This window comes from Leptonychotes weddellii, chromosome 11, assembly GCF_054177405.1.
Source record: "Leptonychotes weddellii isolate Sample4059 chromosome 11, ASM5417740v2, whole genome shotgun sequence".
NCBI lineage: Eukaryota > Metazoa > Chordata > Mammalia > Carnivora > Phocidae > Leptonychotes > Leptonychotes weddellii.
Window position 1 is genome coordinate 85,570,918 of NC_138379.1, and position 20,671 is coordinate 85,591,588.

Consider the following 20,671-nt stretch of genomic DNA (forward strand, 5'->3'; position numbering starts at 1 on the left):
GGTCGTCCCGAGGCTTGGCGCTGGTCTCACACCCCGCAGAGGCTGCAGCAGCAATCGAAGCTGGGTCCCTAGGTCTAGGTGAGGGGATGGATTATTTCAGCTGGAGCTGGCTGGACAGGTAGGACAGCCTCGGGCAGAGGCGCTGGGCCAGTGCGTCTAGAATTAGGTGGAGTTGGTTTTTCAGCTCTAGACAAGCAGGGCAATGCTGCCATCCCCAGGGGGGGGAAGGAAGGCCCAGAGAAGCAGCCTTGGCCCAGGGACCCGGGAGAGGAGCGGGGAGGCATGTTTTATTCTGCTAGCCGTGAGGTTGGGTTTGCATCCTCACCTCCCACCTGTTCCCTCCTGTTCCCATTGCCTTTCTCCACGGGACCTGGCGGCCACAGGCCCAGGGACCTTAAATTGGGTGGCAGCTTCTTGTTGAGAAATTTCAGGAAGAAGTTGACGATGTCTCCGTAAGGGAGAGGGCCCTGCCTCTGGAGTCCTGGGAAAAGCAAACCCGATTTGCTATCCGTGATCCCAAGTAAGTTCTAGCGCAAGTGAGCCAGGGAGCAGGATTCTGTGGCTCCCTGAGGGCAGGGGTCTGTCTGTCCTGTCCCTGCTGTATTCCCAGGGCTCGCAGCAGGAACTGGTACGAGCCGCCGCACGAACGTCTATGTTGAAGAAATAAACGGACCAGTGCTGACTTCATACATTGTTCCAAGGACCAAATCATAGTGTACTAAATGCTATTTTTTAAACTAAGAAAATATGAGACAAAGATGTCGTGGAGCATGTATGTGCCTCGTAAATATGACAGAAAGGGCCACATAACTACCCCAGAGCTTTCTTTTCCCCCATCCCCAGCCAGAAATCTCAGTTCATCTAGTGTTAACCACCCAAGAAAAGGCAGAAAAGACAAAGCAGTTTTTTTTTTTTTAAAAAAAGGGGACACTTCAAGCCAGAGACAACTGAATTAACTTTATTCTCTTCTAACTGCAGATTCAAGGTATACAACTGAACATTGCTATTTTTCTTATGAGACTTATAAATAAAAATACAAAAAATGTTCACTACAAAAAAATCTACTGTTAGTAGGATGTAAAAAATATTCTCTTTGCTATAGAAGGCACAAACTTCACTTAGTGACACATGGAGAGAGAAAAAAACCTGCAGCAGTAAATTCATTTTTTCTTTTTTTTTCTTTTTTCCTTTTTAAATCTTGTCAGAAACACTGAAATTACAAAGAAACGCATCAATCTACACGGAACGAAGGCAGATGCGGAAAAGCTGCGACCAGGACCGCACAACGTCAGGGGGAACAGCATCAGGGGACGAGAACAGGTAGGGTTGGCAAGCGAGACTGGGAGGGGGGACAGGGTGGGGGGGGGCTGGGGGGAGGGGTGGGGACGCTCAGGGGCGGGGCGTGGGGGGCATGGGGGCGGGGAGAGAGAGATTTGTACAAAAAAGTAACCGGTAAAATTGAAGAAACAAAATTGGGCAGCCTCCTAAAATTAGGCTAAGAGGAGGTGCTGAGGTAGACATGAACTAGAACATCAATTAATTAAAAACACTATTCTGTAATACAGAGCGATCGGATTAACACTTGCGCTGTCACCACGTAAGACAAGCCACAAAAACAAGTAACAAAACAAAACATAATACCCAAACCAAAAGGCTTAGTTTTGCTTGGTCCAGCAGGGCAGCAGGGCCCTCAGTGCTATAATTTACATACATATATATATATATATTTATCTTTATATATATGGGTCGGATGTCATGGTGCACCACCACGGCTTCTTAACCTCACAAAGATCATGCATAACACACTAATGTGAACGAATTCTAGGACACACACCAGGAGGCTGGTACCCTGTCTGCAAAGTGGGACGCCGAGGACCCAGGGAAGCAGGGCGGCCAGCTCGCAGGCCTGGGGGGCCCCGCACCCCTCGCTCCCCGCCCTTCTCCCCTGACCCAACCTCCCTGGTCTGTCTTGCACCCCTCTCCCGGCCCGGCTCTGCCTTTTCCTCCACGCATCAGCATCCCTGAGCTGGGTCAATCTGGCTTTCTCGCCTCCTGCTGAAATATCCAGGTAAGTGCCGCCACGAAGCTCCCGGGAAGGAGGAAACCAGATGGGGTAGAAAAAGATAGAACACAGGCCTCAGAAAAATGAACAGAGTCGGATCTTCTTCTGCTTTTCTGTCTAACATCTGGTGCCCCCATCTTTCACTCTCGTTCAGCTCTTTGCAGGGAACCATCCACACATCTCCTCCTGCCCCCCCGCCCCTCAGCCCTCATGGACAAGGTACGGAGGCCGCCCCACCACTGCTCACTCCCCTGCCAAGGAGGTAAGCCAAGTGGCCCTCCCTCTCCAGGGCCTTAACACCCCTGCAGCTGGTGGGACCAACAGCATCCAGAAGGGTACTGTACACTTGTGAAAAATTGCAGCAGTTTTGTTTCGTTTTCTACACACGGAGAAACTGTTCAGGCACAAAGATTAAACCAGCCCGCATTGCTTCCCTGGATTGTACTGAATCACTGGGGCCCCCAGCCTCCCTCCCCACCCCTGTACCCCAGACCTACCTTCCCGCTATCCGTGGCCTCCTCCAAAGCAGCCCAAAGCAGCAATGATATTTACTATTTTATATCTCTCTCTTGCTATATATATATATCTCTATATTTGTCTATCCTATATACAAATAGGATTTTAATGCTTTGAATGAATGAAGGAGTGAATAGGGAAAGAGCACATGACGGGTAAATGTCACCAAAAGCATTAAGGGACACGCCTGTAGGAGCTGAACGCTAGAAAGGGACCGTTAACCAGCTCGGACTTCCGGGGCTGGAGAAGCTTCGCTATGCTGGATAAGGCAGTAGCAAGTTCGGTAGTCAGCCGTTCACAGCTCAAGACAGCGGCTGGCCAAGGGGCCAGATGGCAGAAGGAAGAGGGGAGTAGGAACACTCAGCTCTCACCTGGGGAGACAGCACCCTCCACCGTCCCTCGTCTCCCCAGCCCCCCTTATCCAGACCCATCTAAAGATTCCATATACTTTTTGATCTTCACCTTGGCCAGCAGGCCTGGCTAAGGCGGCCTTGGCAAGGTCCGAACGATGAGGCATGCTGAACTCTCTGCAGGGCGTCGAGGCTCCATGGGGGAGGAAGGGGGAGAGCAAAACCAGCGCAAGGCGTCTCCCACCCGGTATCCCTCAGACGCCACCCTGACCCTCTCTGTCCTTACTTCCCGGCTAGGGTCCCTCGGGGACGGTGGGAGGCAGACAGGTGCTCATTTAGTACCGTCCAATGCGGCAACACCAGATTACAACAATACTGCATGATGTAACACACAACCGCACACAAAAAACACACGCACGCGCGCAACACACGGACAAAGGGATATTTTGGTGGTGGTGGTGGTGGATTTTTTTTTTTGTCTTTTTTTTTTTTCCTATTCACATTACAAAAGGAAAGGGCAAGGTCCTGTAGAACTGACGAAGGAACTAACAAACATTACAAAAATATTACAATTTGTAAATATTAGCTCAACCCTCTCAGCTTTTATGAATAGGGCAGGAGACCCAGGCTGCGTGGGAACGGTGGGGGCGGGGAGTGAGAGGTGTCAGCTAGATCTATGGAATAGTTTGATTTTTTTTTTTCCTTCCCCACCAATGTTGAATGTTATCTTGCTGTTAAAATATTGGTTTTCTGGGATTTACAGATCCCCTGAGGGCCAGCAGTCCCCTTTCTTCCCAGACTGGGGGAGGAAGCATAGTGCATAACGGTTTCTTACAGACGGCCCCCCTCCCCCAGAAAATGTCCTCCTTTTCACATTATCAACATGACAACAGCTCTAGTCACATATTTCAAGTGTAACTTTTTTTTCCTTTCCAAAGCACTGTCATTATTACAATTGCAAAATAGCATCCTCCCTACCTAATCCCCCATCAACAGTCTAGTGACAGTCCCCCCAAATTCATATCCCCCCCAACACACAATTTTTAAGGCCTTCCGATTTGGTGGGCAAGACTGCAGGGGCGGGCAGGAGGGCTGGGACCGAGGGACGGGGTGGGGGGGGGTGGTCACAGCAGCACCCATCCCTCCGACTTCCCCAGAGCCCTCACAACCCTTCTCCCCAAAACCGCTTCCCGAAACCACTTTTAAAAACCTAAGATAAAAACGGCAGCCACAACTTTCTCAGAGAGAGAAAGGAAAGAAAACACACACACACAACTCTGACAAATAAAGCGGGAGATGAAACAGAGGGCCCATCCCAAAGTGAACACAAATATTGCAAATGTGCTTTCCAAAATTCAGGGTGGGGAGTTTGGGGAGAAGGGGGGAGCAGAGCAGCAGAATGGGAGGCATGAAGGGAACAAAAGAAGAACTGGAAGAACATAAGAGGTAGCTTTTAGAAAAACAACACCCCCACCCTCACGCAACAAAACAAAGCCTGGCTCGTCCCCACTCCAGCCCTGAAGAGAGACCAATTTTGGCAACCATGATCACACACGCAGAGTTGGGGCCACACAGTTGCCAGGATCTGAATAATATGGGCCCCTCGACCCTAATCACCCAGCTAATTGTAAGAAAGGTGGGATCTTCTCCAGGATGTTTTAGGCTGACCCCTTCCTGGGCGCAGAGGACTTCGGTCCCCGGGCAGAGCCAACAGTGACTCCAGCGAGCCCCGGACACACCCTCCCCTCCGCCCACCTTCTGCTGACCCCTGGCTCTCACGTTCAGATCCTGAGTACTCGCCTCCTTCCGTACAGCTCCCTCCAGCTGGGATGGGGAGGGCCGAGGCCAGCTGAAGTCTATTAAACCAACTCTTAATTTACACAAGAAACAGAAAAGAACGTCCTTCCTCCCTATTCCTCCAACCCCCAACCAAAAAAGAGATACAGGGGTTAAAAAAGCTCATGAGGTCACAAAAAACTGAGGTAATTCAAGTACAATGTGCTAACAGGGGAACAGGGGACACAGAAAAGAAGCAAAACATAACACAAGGGCCAAAGCGCTTTCAACTCCTCCTCCTCTCCTTCCTCCTCCCTATGGACTGGGGGGTGAGGGGTGCCCTGAGAGCCAGGAATTCTGTGCCGCTCTCTGCACCAGGGCTGGGGTCCCCAGCACAACTCAGCAACACCCCCCACCCCTGCCCCCGCAAGGACATCCACATCCTTCCCTCGGACAATGAGTCCTTACGTGGATTCCTTCTCCTAGGGACTGAAATAGGGGTTGTAGGGATTGGCGTTGGTTTGTTTGGTGGGACAGTATATAGTGAGTTATGTTTTCCCATTTTGGAAGCAAAAGCAGCTCAGCAGGAACCTCGCTCATGACAGGGCTTGACGAGGGTGGGGTACTCCATTTATTTTGTGTTCTCAGAAAGCTGAGGGCAGGGTAGGGGCTCTGGAGTCACACGCAGCTTCCCCGCTAGGGAGGCTGGGCGAGAAGGAAGATGCTCACCACCCCCACCTGCACTGGGAGGACAGGAGTCATGGGGAGGCAGGGGCAGGGAGCTGGGGGAAGGGCAAGAGCCATGAAGCTGCTGCTGAAGACCTTGAGGGGGACACCACGAGGGATGTGGCACAATGGCGGGGGGGCGGTGCAGGGGAAAGCAACAGATAAACCGAGTGGTAGGAAGGGAAGGAGAGCGCCTCCCACCCCAATCTGCCCCAGCAAACCAGAGCTGCCATGTGACCATCGACTCGTGACCGGCCCAGCCCCACCACCTGCAGGCCCCCTCCCTGCCCCAGCCCCCTTCCTCTGAGGAGTCAGCAAGAAGGGGGCAGGCAGATTGGGTGGCTCTGACCAGAGGCCCCCTCGCCCCCTTCCCAGCCTCCACTTTTGGACGCAAAAGGGGGGGTCTGGCTGGAGGGAAAAGAAAAATACACCACCATCTGAGCTGAGCAAACCACCTGCACCCCCACCCAAGAAAATGAGGCCAACCTCCAGCCAGAGAGGAGGGACAGAGGGCCCCCCCAGCCCGGGGAGGGGCCGTGGCCGGGCATCAGGTCACCTGGAGCCCCAGAGAGACTCCGAGGCCGGACAGCTATCAGGTTTCCTTTGTCTGGTCTCTTTTTTTTCTTTCCTTTTTTTCCCATTTCTCCTTCCTCGCCCAGTCCGTCCAGTCCGTCGGCGACTTCGGCCCGCTGGAGCGCCTCTGTCCCGGCTGCCCGCTCCCCTGCCGCGGCCGCGGCCCCGCTCACACGTAGCACAGGTAGAGGTAAGTCTTCTCTATCCTCCAGTCGGGCGGGATCTCCTCGGGCTTGTGGCCCTTCATGTGCTTCTGCATGGAGGAGAGACTGGGGCAGTACTCGGTGCAGATGGTACACTGGTAGGGCGAGGCGCCATTGTGCGTTCGCAGGTGCTTGATCATGGCCGAGTAGTCCCGGGAGCGCTGGTGACACAGCTTGCACTCGAAGGGCTTCTCGCCTGTGGGGGGTGCGGGGCAGAGCCAGGACAGAGGGAGAGGGCCGTGAGCGGCTCCCTGGGGATGCTGCGGGGGCCCCTCACGCCACCCTCACGCTCGGTGGGGAGGGCATCGGCCCCTCTAGTTTAGCACTCCCCTCTAGAACTCTCCGGGATGATGGATGCACCATCCAGTATGGTAGCCACCGGTCCACAGAGCTGCTGGGCGTCTGCCACGTGGAGCTGTGTGTTCCGTGGCGCTTCCCTCCCTGTTGCTCACGTCACCAGCCACGTGCAGCGAGAGGCTGCGGTGTTGCTCAGACACCCTTAGCCCTGCCTTCCTCTTCTCAGCCCTCCCAAAGGCCCAGAATCTTCCTTCTGAAGAAAGGGTCTGGGGGTCTAGAAACGGGGCGGTGAAGTCCTGAAAGCCCCTGGGGGTGGCCCTTCAGCACAGTTCCTTCCAGGGGAACAAGGGCTAAGAGTCCTTTCGGGGCCACAGCTGCTGGGGAGTAGGGAAGTGAAAGTGAGGGAACCCTGTCCTTCACACATGCTCCATCTGGGATGCCTACTCCTCCAAGGCTCCAGAGAAACTGCCCCTGGACCCTGCTTTCCCACTGGGGCTAGAATGGGGCGAGGGACAGACAGCCTGGGAGTGCCCAGCCACAGCCTAGCTGCTCCCCAACCTCCTCCCGGTTAGAGTCCCCTGGAGCTGAGCAGAGGGTGCGAGGGAACCTTGTTTCGATACAGTAATTAACTGGCCAGCCATCTCACTATCGATACTCCTCTGTGCAGAGGCCCCAGCAAATAATGAAGTAATGAACAGCCAAAGTGATCTAACTATCGACCCGCTATTTACAATAGTCACCACCAATGCATTTAATGATCTGCTCGGCAGGTCACATCCCCGGCAGGGGGCTAAGGAAGCCCCAGCGCTCTGGGAAATGCTCAAAGTGACTCTAGCAGTCAGCACCAAGCACCCGAGGCTCTCCTTGTGACCCAAGCGGAGGCGAGAAAGCAGGGCCAGGACAGCACAGCATCCTCTCCTCATGGCGCCCTCTGTTCTCCCCCGCCCCCGCCCTGCGCATGGAAGCATTCTCTCCCCTCGGCCGGCCGGCAGGACCCGCCTGAGGTCACCTCTCCCCCGTCCTCTGGCCAGGACAGCTGTTTCCCCTGATCGCAGGAGGCTTCCTAGTTTGCTAGATTCCACTACCTTCCACTACCTCTTATCCTCATGGGAAGTCCTGCCGAATGTCTACCTCCCCCCACCCCCATCGCCCGGCGTGCTTCTGCTGAATCTGTTTAACAACTGGCTCTCCGAAAAGGTGGGATTTTGGAGCATTTGCCCGTGGCCATGCTGTGACTCCTCCCAAAGTGGCCGGCTGGGAGCAGCTGAGGCGATGTCACGGCACTCGGAGTCGGGAAGATGTGGGCAGGGTGGCCTGTCGCGGGCGGGTTGCCGGCTAGCAGCAGCATTGCACCGCCCCCAGGTCGGGCAGTGCTGGACCCTGGGGCCACTTCACTTGTTCTGTCCCCAGAGCCCACACTGGGGCACATTCCTTTTACATAAAAAGCAACGTGGAGTCCCTCTGAAACGGTAAGCACCCTACACGTATCTCGGCTCCTCCTCTCTCCGAAAGGAGCTCAGTCTGACCCCCAGCGTCCCAGCCCTCATCCTCACCGAGCTCAGTGCCCCCTAACCCCCAGTAACAGGAAACCATACCAGTCTTTGCTTTCAGCCATCAGGCCAACTTGACCCCAATGCAGCACTCACCGATCGATGTCCTCTGCGAGCTACTGGTATGGCTGCCTGGAAGGCCAGTCTGGCTCCCCGGAAAGTGTGCTGTGATCGACCAGCAATGTCTGCCGCGGCCTTGCCCCTGGACGCAGCACCCAGGCCGCCAGGCTCACCTTCCCCAGAACGCGTCCCCCTCTCTCAGCCCCAGACCACGCTCACCTGGGCTGCTCTGGCGAACCACCTGCCCCCCGCCCCCGACACCCAGGTCCCTGCACCAGCTCCGGGGCCCGCACTGGCCCTCCGTACCCGTGTGCACCCTGTAGTGCGTCTCCAGCTGGTGCTTGAGGCTGAACTTCTTGCCACAACCATTGCACTCGTAGGGTTTCTCGCCCGTGTGGATGCGTTTGTGGCTCTTGAGTGTGCTCTCATCCCGGAAGCAGCTGCCACAGAACTCACACTCGTATGGGTGGTCGCCTGTGGGGACAAGGGGCTGGATCAGGGCCTTGCCTCCCCCCGTCCCCGCTCTAGGAGACAGCAGGGCACGGTCAGTGCGCCAGGAAGATGAGACTGCCTGTCTTCGCCCCTGTTCTCCAAAGACAACGTCAGGAGCCCCCGTGTGAACACAGGAGCGTACTTCAGTGCGGCCCAGGGCTCGTCCACGGGTCCAGAGCCAGTCTCAGGAGGAGAACGCCCGACTGGTTCAGGGATGAAGAGCAGGCCCCAGCAAGCAGGCTCCCACAAGGGGAGAGCAGACTCGTGCACTGTGACACTTGCCCCCCAGCTTCCCGTGCTACCTTCTCTCCCTTTCCCATAGGTCAGGGGCAAAAGCCATTCCAGCCTGACTCCCCTACCCTCAAAAATACCCCTTCAATTTGGGGAACTAGAACACACCATCCCCCAAATGCCTTCTGCTCTCTCCCCGCTCCACAGCTTCAGCAACTATCCCCTCTGCTTGATTTCCTCTCTCCCCCCGCCCCCCCCCCCAGCAAACTCCTAGTCATCCTTCAAGGCCCAGCTCACACATCCGCATGGTTTGGAAGTGTCCTTTTAGCGCCTCCCACCCAGGCACACTCAGTCACTTTCTTCTGTCCCAAGAAAGAAGAAATGCCTAGCACAGTGTTATTGTAGTAGCAGGATAATTTTTATGGTACTTTGTAATCAAAACAGCCCAATCTGTTGAGGGCTCGCTACCGTGCTAGGAACCTTACACACATCTTACCATGTAATCACTGCAATAACCTGACGAGAAATGCAGAATTCTCATCATGCAGAGAGGAAGAATGAGATGCTTAGATGGTCTCTAAGGTCAAAGAGCTTATAAGCAGCGGAGTTGGGATTCAGATCTGGTTTCAGAGTCTGGACACGTGATAACTTATCAGATGGCTAAGTGACATGCTGTCATGTTTCTCCTGCCACGCACACCCTGCCTCTAGGATGGAAGCATCTCAAGGGCAAGAAGGGAGTCTTGTTAATCCTTGTTGCCCAGGGACGCAGCACAGGGCCGACCTGGAGCAGACACTCGGAAAGGGCAGGTAGACGAAGCTTGGGGAGAGCAGCCGCCCCTCGGCCTAGAGGCCGTGCCCGTCAGCCTCCCTTCCAGGCCCCTGGATGGTGAGAGGTTGGGGTGTGCAGATTCACCATCTTCTGCTTTGTACCCAAAGTGGAGGCTTTGGGGGCTGAAAGGTGAGGCCTTCAGCGACTTATTTATTACAGGAGTGAAGGCAGAGACAATAAAGATAGATGGATCACCCCAGACTTTGTTCATGAATATTTAAATATCGCTGATTCGTCTTGTCACTGTAATTACTATTTCTCTGGGCTGCATCTCCAACAACCACAGTTTATGGTAAAGAATGGCCCACTGTATTTCACTTGTCCCTCTGCAGATGTGCGGGGCTGCCAACCGTGTAATGTCCTCTGCATTTCATACATTTTCTTCAGCTGCTGAAGGTTTAAGTCATCCACAATGACCTACGTTTTTTCATTATCCCCATGTCAAACTGCACTCGTGCCTGGGCATAAATTGTCCTTCTCGTTATAGACTCGCATGCCTCTGCCTTCACTTCACTTCCTCCTTAAAATGATATTTTACTCTCTTGTCTCTCTCCTCCTCAGGCCGCTAACCAAACCTCCCCCCGCCCCCCCGTCTCAAACGCAGGCCCCTGTCCCCACATAAATTCTCATCTCTTCTGATGGCTCTGAAGGGTTTTTAAGGCTCTGTGGGGAGTGGATGCTGGGGTCTGCTCCCTGGCTACGGGCTCTCTCTCTGCAAGAAGCTCCAGAGGCAGAGAAGGGTGGGTGCGAGCACTTCCGCGAGGAGTCAGACGGTCAGACGGGAGAAGTTGGAAGAGCAGAGCCGGCCCCCCAGTTCTCACCCATCTAGAAGGCACAGCCCTGGCTCAGAGGCACGTGTAGGTCTGGAGACAGGCCGAATCCCGGGGTTCTCAGCCCCTGCGCGCCCCCTCTCTGCCAGGGCTGTGCGGACCGCCTGGTCCCCAGCCACCAGCCCCACCCAGCCCCAGGGGAGCAGAGGTCCGTGCAGACCCTGGTCCTCCTTAGTTGTGTGTCTGTCCGAGTGAGGGTCAGTCCGTGCAGGCCTGCGCCCGCGCACCACTCCCTCTCTGCGCAGACGTCTGCACACACAACCCCCCGTCTGCCATCCGACACCCCCTCCCCGCCGAATTGGCAACGATAACGACTTTAATCAAGGATTCAGTATCCTCATTAAGATATAAATAAATAAATAAAGCAAGGGCCACGTGAGACTTCCAACGAGAGCCGGTAATTAAAATGTACATCTCGGCAGCCACCCGGCCGGGGGGTGAGCGCAGTGGCGGGGAGCCGCTGTCTGTGCCGCCCCCTCTGGAGAGGGGGGGGCTAAGAGTTTAAAAAACAAAGGGTTAAAGCAGAGAGGTTTGTCTGATCAGAGTTTTATGAATTTAATTATGAAGTGGATCACATGTTAAACGAGTTTAAATAGGAAATCTCCAGAATCAGCCCAGGAAAAGGAGTAAAAAGAACTTAGAAGAAAAAAAAGACATACGCGCGTGTGCGTGCGTGCTCACACACACACACACACACACTTTGAAGCATGGTGATCACCTGGCCTAAAATCCTCACCCTGAGAGTTACTGGTGTCCATGCTACCATAATGTACACAAAACTGCAGAACTCAAAATCCAATTTCTGGTACGTTGATTAACTCTGTAGCCTCTTTAATGAGCTTGACATTAAGTGCAGGACAAACGAGACTAATTAGAGCCCCTCTGGCCTGCCCAGTGCATCTGTGACCCCAGTGGCCTGGCCTCACCTGGTGGTTTCTGTGGCACCAGCCAGGCCCCACCCCGGCAGCTCCTCGGGCCCCTCCCTGTCAGCCCCTCCCTTTAGCACAGCTGAGAGTTTATTATATGATGAGCCGTGTGAATCAGGGATCCATCAATGCCAAGAGCGCGGCTGGACTAACCTACCAAACACAGCTGCCGATGCTAAACACCCGGCCCCAGCAGCAACTGGGCCAAGAACAACGGAATATTAATGAGGCATTGTGTGGGGGGTGTGCTCGGCCTGTAGAGGGCTTGTGTGCACGGGGCCTCACTGGTGTGAAAATCGATGGGTGCGCGCGCATGCGTGGGCAGCAGTGTGCTCCACGTTCCCGAGATTAAACAAGTACTTCTCCCGAACTCTGTCCGGAGAGAGCCGCTCCCCACAGATCCATGCCATGACTGACACAGGAGCCGGTGATATTTTGGCGTCTGCACTCTTAGAAGGGAGCACGGGCAGAGCAGGGCATATCCTGGGTGGACTCAGCAGGTTGGGATCATTTAAGTCCCACGCAGCCAACTGACTTGACCTAGCAGCATGCTCCGAAGTGGCCGAAAGGTGACCGGCCACCATGTTAAGGCTGAACTTGGGGACCCAGTCGGGGGGGAAGTGTGGACAGGAGAGTGCATAGACCTGCAGGGGATGTGTACACGGTCACTACAGAGAAGCCCTTCTTGTCGGGTCCTACCCTCTGGGACCTCCCCTGTCTTATGCCAGCAAACCTCAATGACTCCATGCAAGTCAGGTGATGCTTAAGGCCATACGTTCCCCTCAAGTGAATGACATCAGAAAGTGCAAGGCCAGGCAGGCTCCTGGATGAGGATGCACACTCTTGGCAGGACAGACCCGCTCAGTCCATGATAAGTAAAGCCCCTCCCTCCATCAGCAGAGACTGCCACCCAAGAAAGGCCTGGCCTGCATACTTAATCCCAGAGTTGTGACAAGACCCAAGAATGAGGACAGAGAAGGTCCTACCATTCCTATCTTGAAGCACACAGCTTTTAATACCCTCTCCAAGAGACATGAGCCTACACCCTGTTATAGACCCCGATATGGAGTCTGCCTCTCTATCTCCCTGACCCCACCCTGTCCCCCATTCTCACTCCAAACTCAGGACAGAGCACACATGAGCAGAGACACACACAGACTCAGAAAGGGACACTCCTTTATCCATGTGCTGTCAGCGAAGATCCAATTTTTTCCCAGAGAAAAGGATGAATTTAAGTCACCCATTACTTTGCTAGGGGATCGGAGGCTGCTACAAGAAAGCCATCTGCCTCCTGGCCCTCAGGGTCAACCTTCTAGAGGGTGGCAGCCGGGATGAACCAGTACCTGGGCACACGGCCCATCCCCCTTGACTCACGACTACTTTCCTCCTCCATCATCTGGCTCATTGTTTATATGCCCTCATCTTCTCCCCTAATCAAGGTTAATGGCCAAGTACAGAAAATTTGCTTCTGTTATTTTAGAGCAAGCAGTACCACTTCTGCAACATGCCCTTAGGAGCCCAGGGCTGATGTCAGGAGCATGTGTCCATGGGGTGGAGGCCAGGGAGAGGTGACCAAGTGGGTAGGTTTTTCTCCAAATGCGTTTTGGGTCCACCTGCATCAGAATCTTTTGGGAATACTTACTCATCACATCGAGTGTTGGCTCCCTCTCCATATCCACGAAGTCAAAGTTTCTGAGGGTAGAACCCAAGAGCCTGCATTTCTAATGAATACCCTCTCCATTGAGCGCAGAGAGACTGAGACCCACAGGTCCCCAAGATAGGAGGGGAAGAAGAACTAACAACATTTACCTGCACAATGGAAGCCCCCCCATGCCCACCTTGAGCAAAGAAGGGCTGAGGGCCGACTCAGCCGGACACCTCCCCTTTATGTCTCTGGAGGCAGATGCAGACACGGGTTCCCAGGGACTCTGAGCCAGCCATCCCCTGGACGGGCTTACCGGTGTGTGAGCGCAGGTGGCGTTTGAGGGCGGTGTGGCTGGGGAAGGTGCGGTTGCATTCGCTGCAGATGTAGCTGCGCACGCCCGCGTGGACCTCCATGTGCTGCTGGAGCGCGCTCTGGGCCTGGAATCGCTTCCCGCACAGCAGACAGAAGACGGCCATGTCCGTGCCTGTGGGGAACAGGAGAGCTCAGGAGCGGGGAGCACACAGCCTCTCCTGACTCATCCGGGCCAGAGCCAGAGCCAGGGCTAGGCCTCTGCTCGGGGGCGAACCCAGAGGCGGCCCAGGCCATGCAGTGGTGAGGGGGCACCTAGCGTGTGGCTCCAATCGTGGACAAAATCGACTTACCGCTCACCCTTATGGCACCTAAAGTCTAGCAGGAGAAAGAGACAACCAATCCGTCACAACAACAAACGTGAGTCAGTAGCTGTGTGGGGGGCTGTGTCAAAGGCAGGGTATTAAGATGGCATGTGTCGGGGTGCCTGGGTGGCTCACAGTCGTTAAGCGTCTGCCTTCGGCTCAGGTCGTGATCCCAGGGTCCTGGGATCGAGCCCCACATCGGGCTCCCTGCTCCGCGGGGAGACTGCTTCTCCCTCTCCCACTCCCCCTGCTTGTGTTCCCTCTCTCGCTGTGTCTCTCTCTGTCAAAGAAATAAATAAAATCTTTAAAAAAAAAAAAAAGATGGCATGTGTCAGGGGGACTTTTGGGAGTCTGGGGCAGGAGGTGGGAAGTTGGGGTGGCCTCTGTGGGGGATCACAATCACGAAGACAGCACGTGCCAGCCCATGGTCGAATGGAGCTAACTGAAAGTCCCGTCTCCAGAAGGCAGGCTCCACCACCTCCCCTCTCAGATGAGGCAAATGAGGACACCGCGATTGTGCAACTTGTCCCAAGTTCCATGGAGCTCAGAAACTGCAGAGATGCAGTCCCAACCCAGGCTGCCTGGGTCTGAATCCTCTCCAGAGGCTAGCTACAGACCCTCTTCTTTTAACCAGTTCTCCCTTCACCAAAGCACCCATCTTAAGAGTCTCTTAATTCAACAAATATTATTCTAGTACCTTCTCTAAGGAGGACTCCCTTTTGGGCACTGGGGAATCCAACCATGGAAAACTCTACAAAGTCTCTGCTGTTGTCATAGATGTCACCCAGCACAAGGGACCACTGGGGGAGAGCATCCATGAACACTCTAGCCTGGAAAGAAACGCAGTTATCAGAGGATAAGACAGAAGAACAGCATCGCTAGGGAGGTGGGGAGACAGTAGAGGGAAGGTCAAAGAAGTAGGCAGGGCCAGGTCACATGCGGGTCTTGAAAACCATGTGAAGACATTTGGGCTGCATCTCAAGACCAGTGGGCAACTGTCAAAGGATTTGAAGCTAGTGAGTGGCATGAGATTGTCATTTCATTTCATTCTGTCTGGCCATTCTCTGCAGTGATCAGAAGCTTAGATAGGTACCCCATGGTATCCTACAAAGAAAGATCCTGCTCTGGAGCCATTAACCTCTCTGCGTACAGCAGCACACGAGGAAGCATGGAGACCCACCATCTGGGTCCTCACTGGTGGCTCATTGCCCACCCTTTTGGATCCTACTTCCCTAAGCATGTCAGCTCCCCTGGGAAGCTCATCTGCTCCCTCTTGCTGGCATCTGACCAGTATCACCGGTGTTCAGCCCTGCACCGCCTGGCCCTGTGTAAAGGACACAAGTGGGAAGGGTGGACAGGCCTAGCATCTGTCAACACAGCCCAGAGGGGAGCAAGGGCAGAGCCCTGGCTGCTCAGTGCTGGATCAAGGAGCTCTGCGTAGAAAGTGGGGTGGAGAGGGACAGCATGAAGACCCTGCTGCCACCCTGGTCCATCCCTGGAGAGAGCAAAGGGGTGGTCTGTTCTCGCTGCCCCAGTCCCATTCGTGGCTGGGTTTAGGATGAACTAGCGGGAAGGCCAGACCCTTCTATCCGCGCCCCCCCCCCTTCCTCCACCCCCCACGGCCATCCATGCAGCTGCCGCCTGCATCCAGGTCCAGGGAAGGCTGAACACAAAGCAAGAGCCCTGTTTTGCTCCTGGCCTCAACAAACACAAGGGAAAGGAACTGATTCACGTGCTTTATCTATGCTGCTATCTCAAGGGAAAGGAACTGATTCACGTGCTTTATCTATGCTGCTATCTCAATTAACACGCGCATCCAACCCCACAAGGCAGGCATTCTCATCCCCCTTCCCACAAATGGGAAAACAGAGCGATTAACCAACTTGCCTAAGGTCACACAGTCAGAAGAGGTAGAGCTGAGATTTGAACAAATGTCGAGGTCTGATTTCAGGCACCACAGGGTTGGGCCCAGGTCTGCTTCGGGGCACGCCTCCTGTCTGTCTGGGCTTCTGGAAGAGGCAAGGTAGGGCCAGAGCGCCGGCTCTCACCCCGCTTGGGTGTGACCGGGGCTCACTCCAGCGACGGTTAGAAAACCCAGGCCAGGGGGAGCGGGCTGGAAGCAGAGTCACAAGGTACAGCTCTCTGAAGCCTTCCCACGTCCCGGGGCAAGAACTCGGGGAGGTAATGGGGTGCCTGGCTGCACCTGGCTCAGGGGAGTGGCCTGCCAGGCGGACGCAGCCCAAGGGCTGACAGTGAGCGCTCAGTGCCCACCCTGGCCAGCTCAACACGCCCAGGTGTGCAGTCCATCTGCAGCGAGATCTGTGACACAGCTGCCCTGGCCGTTTCATCCTGAGGGCCCCCAGCATGGGCCCCAAGTAAGCCAGATGTCAAACAGCTGCCTTGAATTGGTAAGCTGGAGCAGGCCTCGCGGGCAAGCTGTGCCCTTTGGCAGCACGGATTTCTCCTTAGACATCCCCTGACGTCCCCAGGGTAGATGGCACCTGGGTCAGAGGGAGCGTGACATCCCCAGTAGGGACACTCCAAGCCTACAACGCCAGGCCCAGAGGAGTTCTGAGGGCTGGGGCCCTCCGGCAGGACGGTCTGAGGACACCACAGCACTCAGCCCCCCAGGTCTTTCCAAGGTTCCTCAAAGCCACCCCCCCCCAGGCCACCCATACCTCTCAGGATGGCCTGAACCCACTTCGTGTCCATCCAGCGCACTCAATGTGCAGTGACCAAGTGTAGGCACTGTGAGGTGACAAAGGGGATGCTGAGACCAACCAGAGAACTGGGGTCCCAGACGAGTAGGGGATACAGACAGGGTGACCCGCCAGGGGATAAGACAGGGTGACTCCGTGAGGACTGTGGCATTGAGAAATGAAGACTACTGAGAAGCCAAGGACCGGGAGGAGGGCTACAGGGGCCAGGCTAAGGAAACACCGCAAGCAACCTTCAGAGCAGTCAGGGACACACGACAGCCCCAGAGGGTGGAGATGAGCGGGGAAGGTCAGTGGGGCCAGTGTGGTGCCTGGAATGGCTGGGGAGGGGGGGTGCCAGCAGGAACCAGCCTGTATATAAGGGCAATGCCCCCGGGGGAGGAGAGTGGAAAAATGAGGTCCAGGGAAGATGGCGTGACAGGACCTGACACGGGGGCTCAGTTGGGAAGCATGGTGCCCCCGGATGGCCAGCTCTGCACCCTGATGGCCGGTTTCAGGTGACATCACCCTCACTTGGGAAGGAAATTCTACCATGTCCATGCAAGGGTCCCTCTCCCCCCCTTCCTGGGACATCTCACAAGGCTCAGGGGCCCTCCTTGGCCACTGAGGACACCAGCCGAGGTACAGAGATGAGAAGGGACCTCTGAGGCCCCGTATCCATTCTCCCCTCTCTTCTGTTTGGAGACCAACAGCTGAGAAGATGGAGAAATATTTAAAAAGGAAGAGGTTGGGGGCGGGGGGGAATGGGAGAGACACGAGAAAAGCTACTGGTGCATGCAAGCTAAAAATCTAGAGACTAGATTTGAGTTATTAAACAATTTGCTGTAGTTTCTGCCTAGCTGATTGTTCGCATGTATGATGAGTCAGGGCAGATTCTATTACACTGGGAGATTAAGCAAATAAATGCTAGCTTTTGGAAACACATTAAAATGTGGGACTATGGAAATAAAATTATCTAGAAAATTGTATTAGCAATTCATTAGCTACCGGGAGATGTGCGGCCGGGCAAGAGGCTGGGCAGGGTTACACCCTTCTGTTCCTCACACCGCCTGAACCCCAGAGATGCTTGGTGCTCCTTCCTCTGCCACAGAGAGACCTCATGCCTGATACCACTGGGGAGGCAGGAGGAGCCTCCCCTGGTTGCAGAAAACCGTCAGAAATCATCTGGTCAGCATGGCCCAAGGGAAACAAAAGAAGCACAGGGGTCTTGGTTCTGCCGCTTACTTGCCTTGTGATTCTAAGCAAGTCACTGAACTTCTCTGGACCAGGGTTTGCTCATCCTTTGCCACACTGTTGTTGCTGAGAGCATCAAATGAGATACCCACGCGCAAAGGCTTTGTAACTACAAAGTGACAGCAGAGCCCCTGCCAGCCCAGACGCCGCCTTTGTCTGAATTAGAAAATCATGCCTCTGACTGTGGGCAGACACAGATAGTTGCCCAGGCGCACGGCTCTGGCGAGCAAAGAGGGCTGGATCCCAGCCTCAGTGCCCCTCTCCCCTCTTAGCCGGGCATCCCCCTGCAGCAATGGACGGCCCGGATGGGGATCACGGCTGCCCTGCGCAGGAGACGAGCTGAAGTTGCTTTATTGACTCTGGGCCACTGCTTCCAGGAAGTTGACTCTAGAGGAGGCATCTTGGATGAGTTACACCATTTAGGACTCAATGCCAAGAACATCTTCTTCCTCTAAGCCCGCACGACTACAGCATATAAAACCCTCTGATGCATTTATTTTTGACATTCAGCTCTGCCTACTAGACTGTAAGCCCTCCAAAGCAGGAACTGTTCCCTTAATCTTTATACTCCCCCACCCTAACCACGGGGCCTGGTGTAGCATACGCACTCAGTAACTAACTGTATGGTGCATAAGAGGCTAAGGAAGGAGCTGTGGGACAATCACAAGGGGCAGACAAGGGACCGGAGGTGGAGGCAGTCCTAGTAGAGAGAGCCAGACAGCTAGAGCTACAGAAAAGCTCAGACCAAATGAAGTCATTACTGAGCACTTCCAGCAAGACTCTCTTTGGAAATCAGTAACACCAAGTGACCCACAGGCATCTGATCTTGTTGGGGCCTCTCGTGTCTGTCTGGTAGGCTAGACATGACTCCCGAGTTCTTACTCCGCGTCTGAACTCTGTGGGTCAGCAGCGAAGACTGAAACCACAGAAGGACCAGTTTTTTACCACATTAAGCAGTGAATCCAGCAGAAGCCCTCAGTGCTGGCCCGAGGCGCAACCTGCCCGGCGCTGTGACCCCAGGCTTCATTTCTTCTTCTAGGAAACGGCATTCCCATTCCTAACTCACCTGCCCTTTCCAACTCCAACTTCCCAGTGCTATTCGGAGGCAAGGGACACATGTTTTTGAGTATGTAAATTCTGCAACTGTACTGCTTTTGATCAATCCGGAAATCATAATGTAAGCCGGGCACATAAATTAGCCTGGGTCCAAGGAAATAATTTATCAGGTCAAAGAACAGCCCCTCCTCTGCTCTTCCGAGGAACGAATGAGGCTCGGTATTGAGCTGTGCTCCAAGGGGGTCTGCCTGACACGGTTTATTGCCAAAGGTAATATAAGAGGTTATGGAATGAAATAACCTCTTGAGGGGCGCCCGGGTGGCTCAGTCGTTAGGCGTCTGCCTTCGGCTCAGGTCATGATCCCAGGGTCCTGGGATCGAGCCCCGCATCGGGCTCCCTGCTTGACTGGAAGCCTGTTTCTCCCTCTCCCACTCCCCCTGCTTGTGTTCCCTCTCTCACTGTGTCTCTCTCTGTCAAATAAATTTAAAAAAAGAAAAGAAGAAATAACCTCTTGAATGAAAAGCCTGGTTCTAGGTAACGTGGGCAGGACCCATGCAAATATCCCGGCTACCATTTGCGTCCCTTTTGTCTCTGGAGATGGTGACCCACAGCTCATCCACCCTCCCGCCCCAAGGGCAGCACGGCCCGTTTTGGCTGCAGGGCATGTCCAACTTGCAGACTCTCGATTTAAAACAAGTTTAATTATAGCCAAAGAATGGGAAAAAGCCAAGGCCAGGGTGGAACAAGAGGCATGAGGGGTGACATAGATCCAGGATAGTTATTTCACCCAGGTGATGACCGGGTCTGAAATTATGAGACACAAAACCCTCATGTTTACACCTGTGCCATTTCCATACCAATTAGCTCTTTAATAGAAAGGAAGGAACAGGATCAGAGGGGTACACAGCTGGAAAAGATGTTCAGGTGCTACACCTTCTTGGAACAAGGCTCTTATTATCTCCAGCATAAGCAGTTTCTTAATCAAAAGAGCAGAGGGATCTAAATATACTCTGGCTTTTTTTGGCAAGTTGGCTATGACTGCCACGTGTGCGTGTGCTGGACCACGGGCACGCCTGTGTGTGTATGTGCATGCACGCGGCCCACAGACAGCCTTGTCGGGTCCAACCCCACCTAACCTCACCCAGCCAAGCAACAGCCGCCTTCCCCGCCACCCCCAACGGTTTCGTTTTTTCTCCCCAGAGGAAGAAAATCTCAACTTTAGGGGGACTGCAAAAACCTTGATCTTTTTTTGAAAGATTTTATTTATTTATTTGGCAGAAAGAGACACAGCGAGAGAGGGAACACAAGAAGGGGGAGTGGGAGGGGGAGAAGCAGGCTCCCCACTGAGCAAGGAGCCCGATGCGGGACTCGATCCCAGGGCCCTGGGACCATGACCTGAGCCGAAAGCAGACACTTAACAACTGAGCCACCCAGGTGCCCCGCAAAAACCTTGATTTAAACTGGAACCATCTCCCACCTCCACCCCCAACCTGACCCCCAAATCCTTCAGAGAGGTCTTTCTACTTCCTCTGACCACCTAGATGCCATTTCCGGCCACAGGCTACCCTGGTAGCCACACACCAAAACCATCAATTGAGACTGCTGCCTTTTCCCCTTCCCCGTCTTTCTCCTTGCTCCCTCCTCTGCCCACACACCCGCCCCCCCCCCCCCGTCATTGTTAAAGAACACGGAAGAACTGCATCATCCACTGTGCAAGAGAAAAAGACCGAGACAAGCAGCCCAAGGCTGACTCACACCGCAGGCAGGAAGCCTGTCTGCATCTCGAGAGGATGGAGAAGGCTACAGGTGCGGAGGGGGCAGGGACAGAGAGCAGACAGAAATGAAATGAATGCCCAGCCATGACAACGGCAGGGGTGCCTCCCTTTTGACTCCCCCCTGTACCATCATTTAGGGTTTGGCTGT

General features: G+C 54.4%; 1 protein-coding gene across 4 annotated transcripts in view; it reads right to left on the reverse strand.

The window, feature by feature from the left end:
* Positions 1 to 942: 942 nt before the first annotated feature.
* The window catches only part of ZBTB16 (zinc finger and BTB domain containing 16), a 170,985-nt gene continuing 151,256 nt past the window's right edge, over positions 943 to 20,671 (reverse strand). For all 4 annotated transcript variants that reach the window (XM_031030237.2, XM_031030238.2, XM_006735359.3 and 1 more), the window contains exons 5-7: positions 13,382 to 13,552; positions 8,420 to 8,587; positions 943 to 6,402 (exon numbers count right to left, since the gene is read on the reverse strand). In XM_031030237.2, the coding sequence (XP_030886097.1) occupies positions 6,173 to 6,402; positions 8,420 to 8,587; positions 13,382 to 13,552 (569 nt within the window). In that variant the 3' untranslated portion in view covers positions 943 to 6,172. The remainder of the gene's footprint in view (positions 6,403 to 8,419; positions 8,588 to 13,381; positions 13,553 to 20,671) is intronic.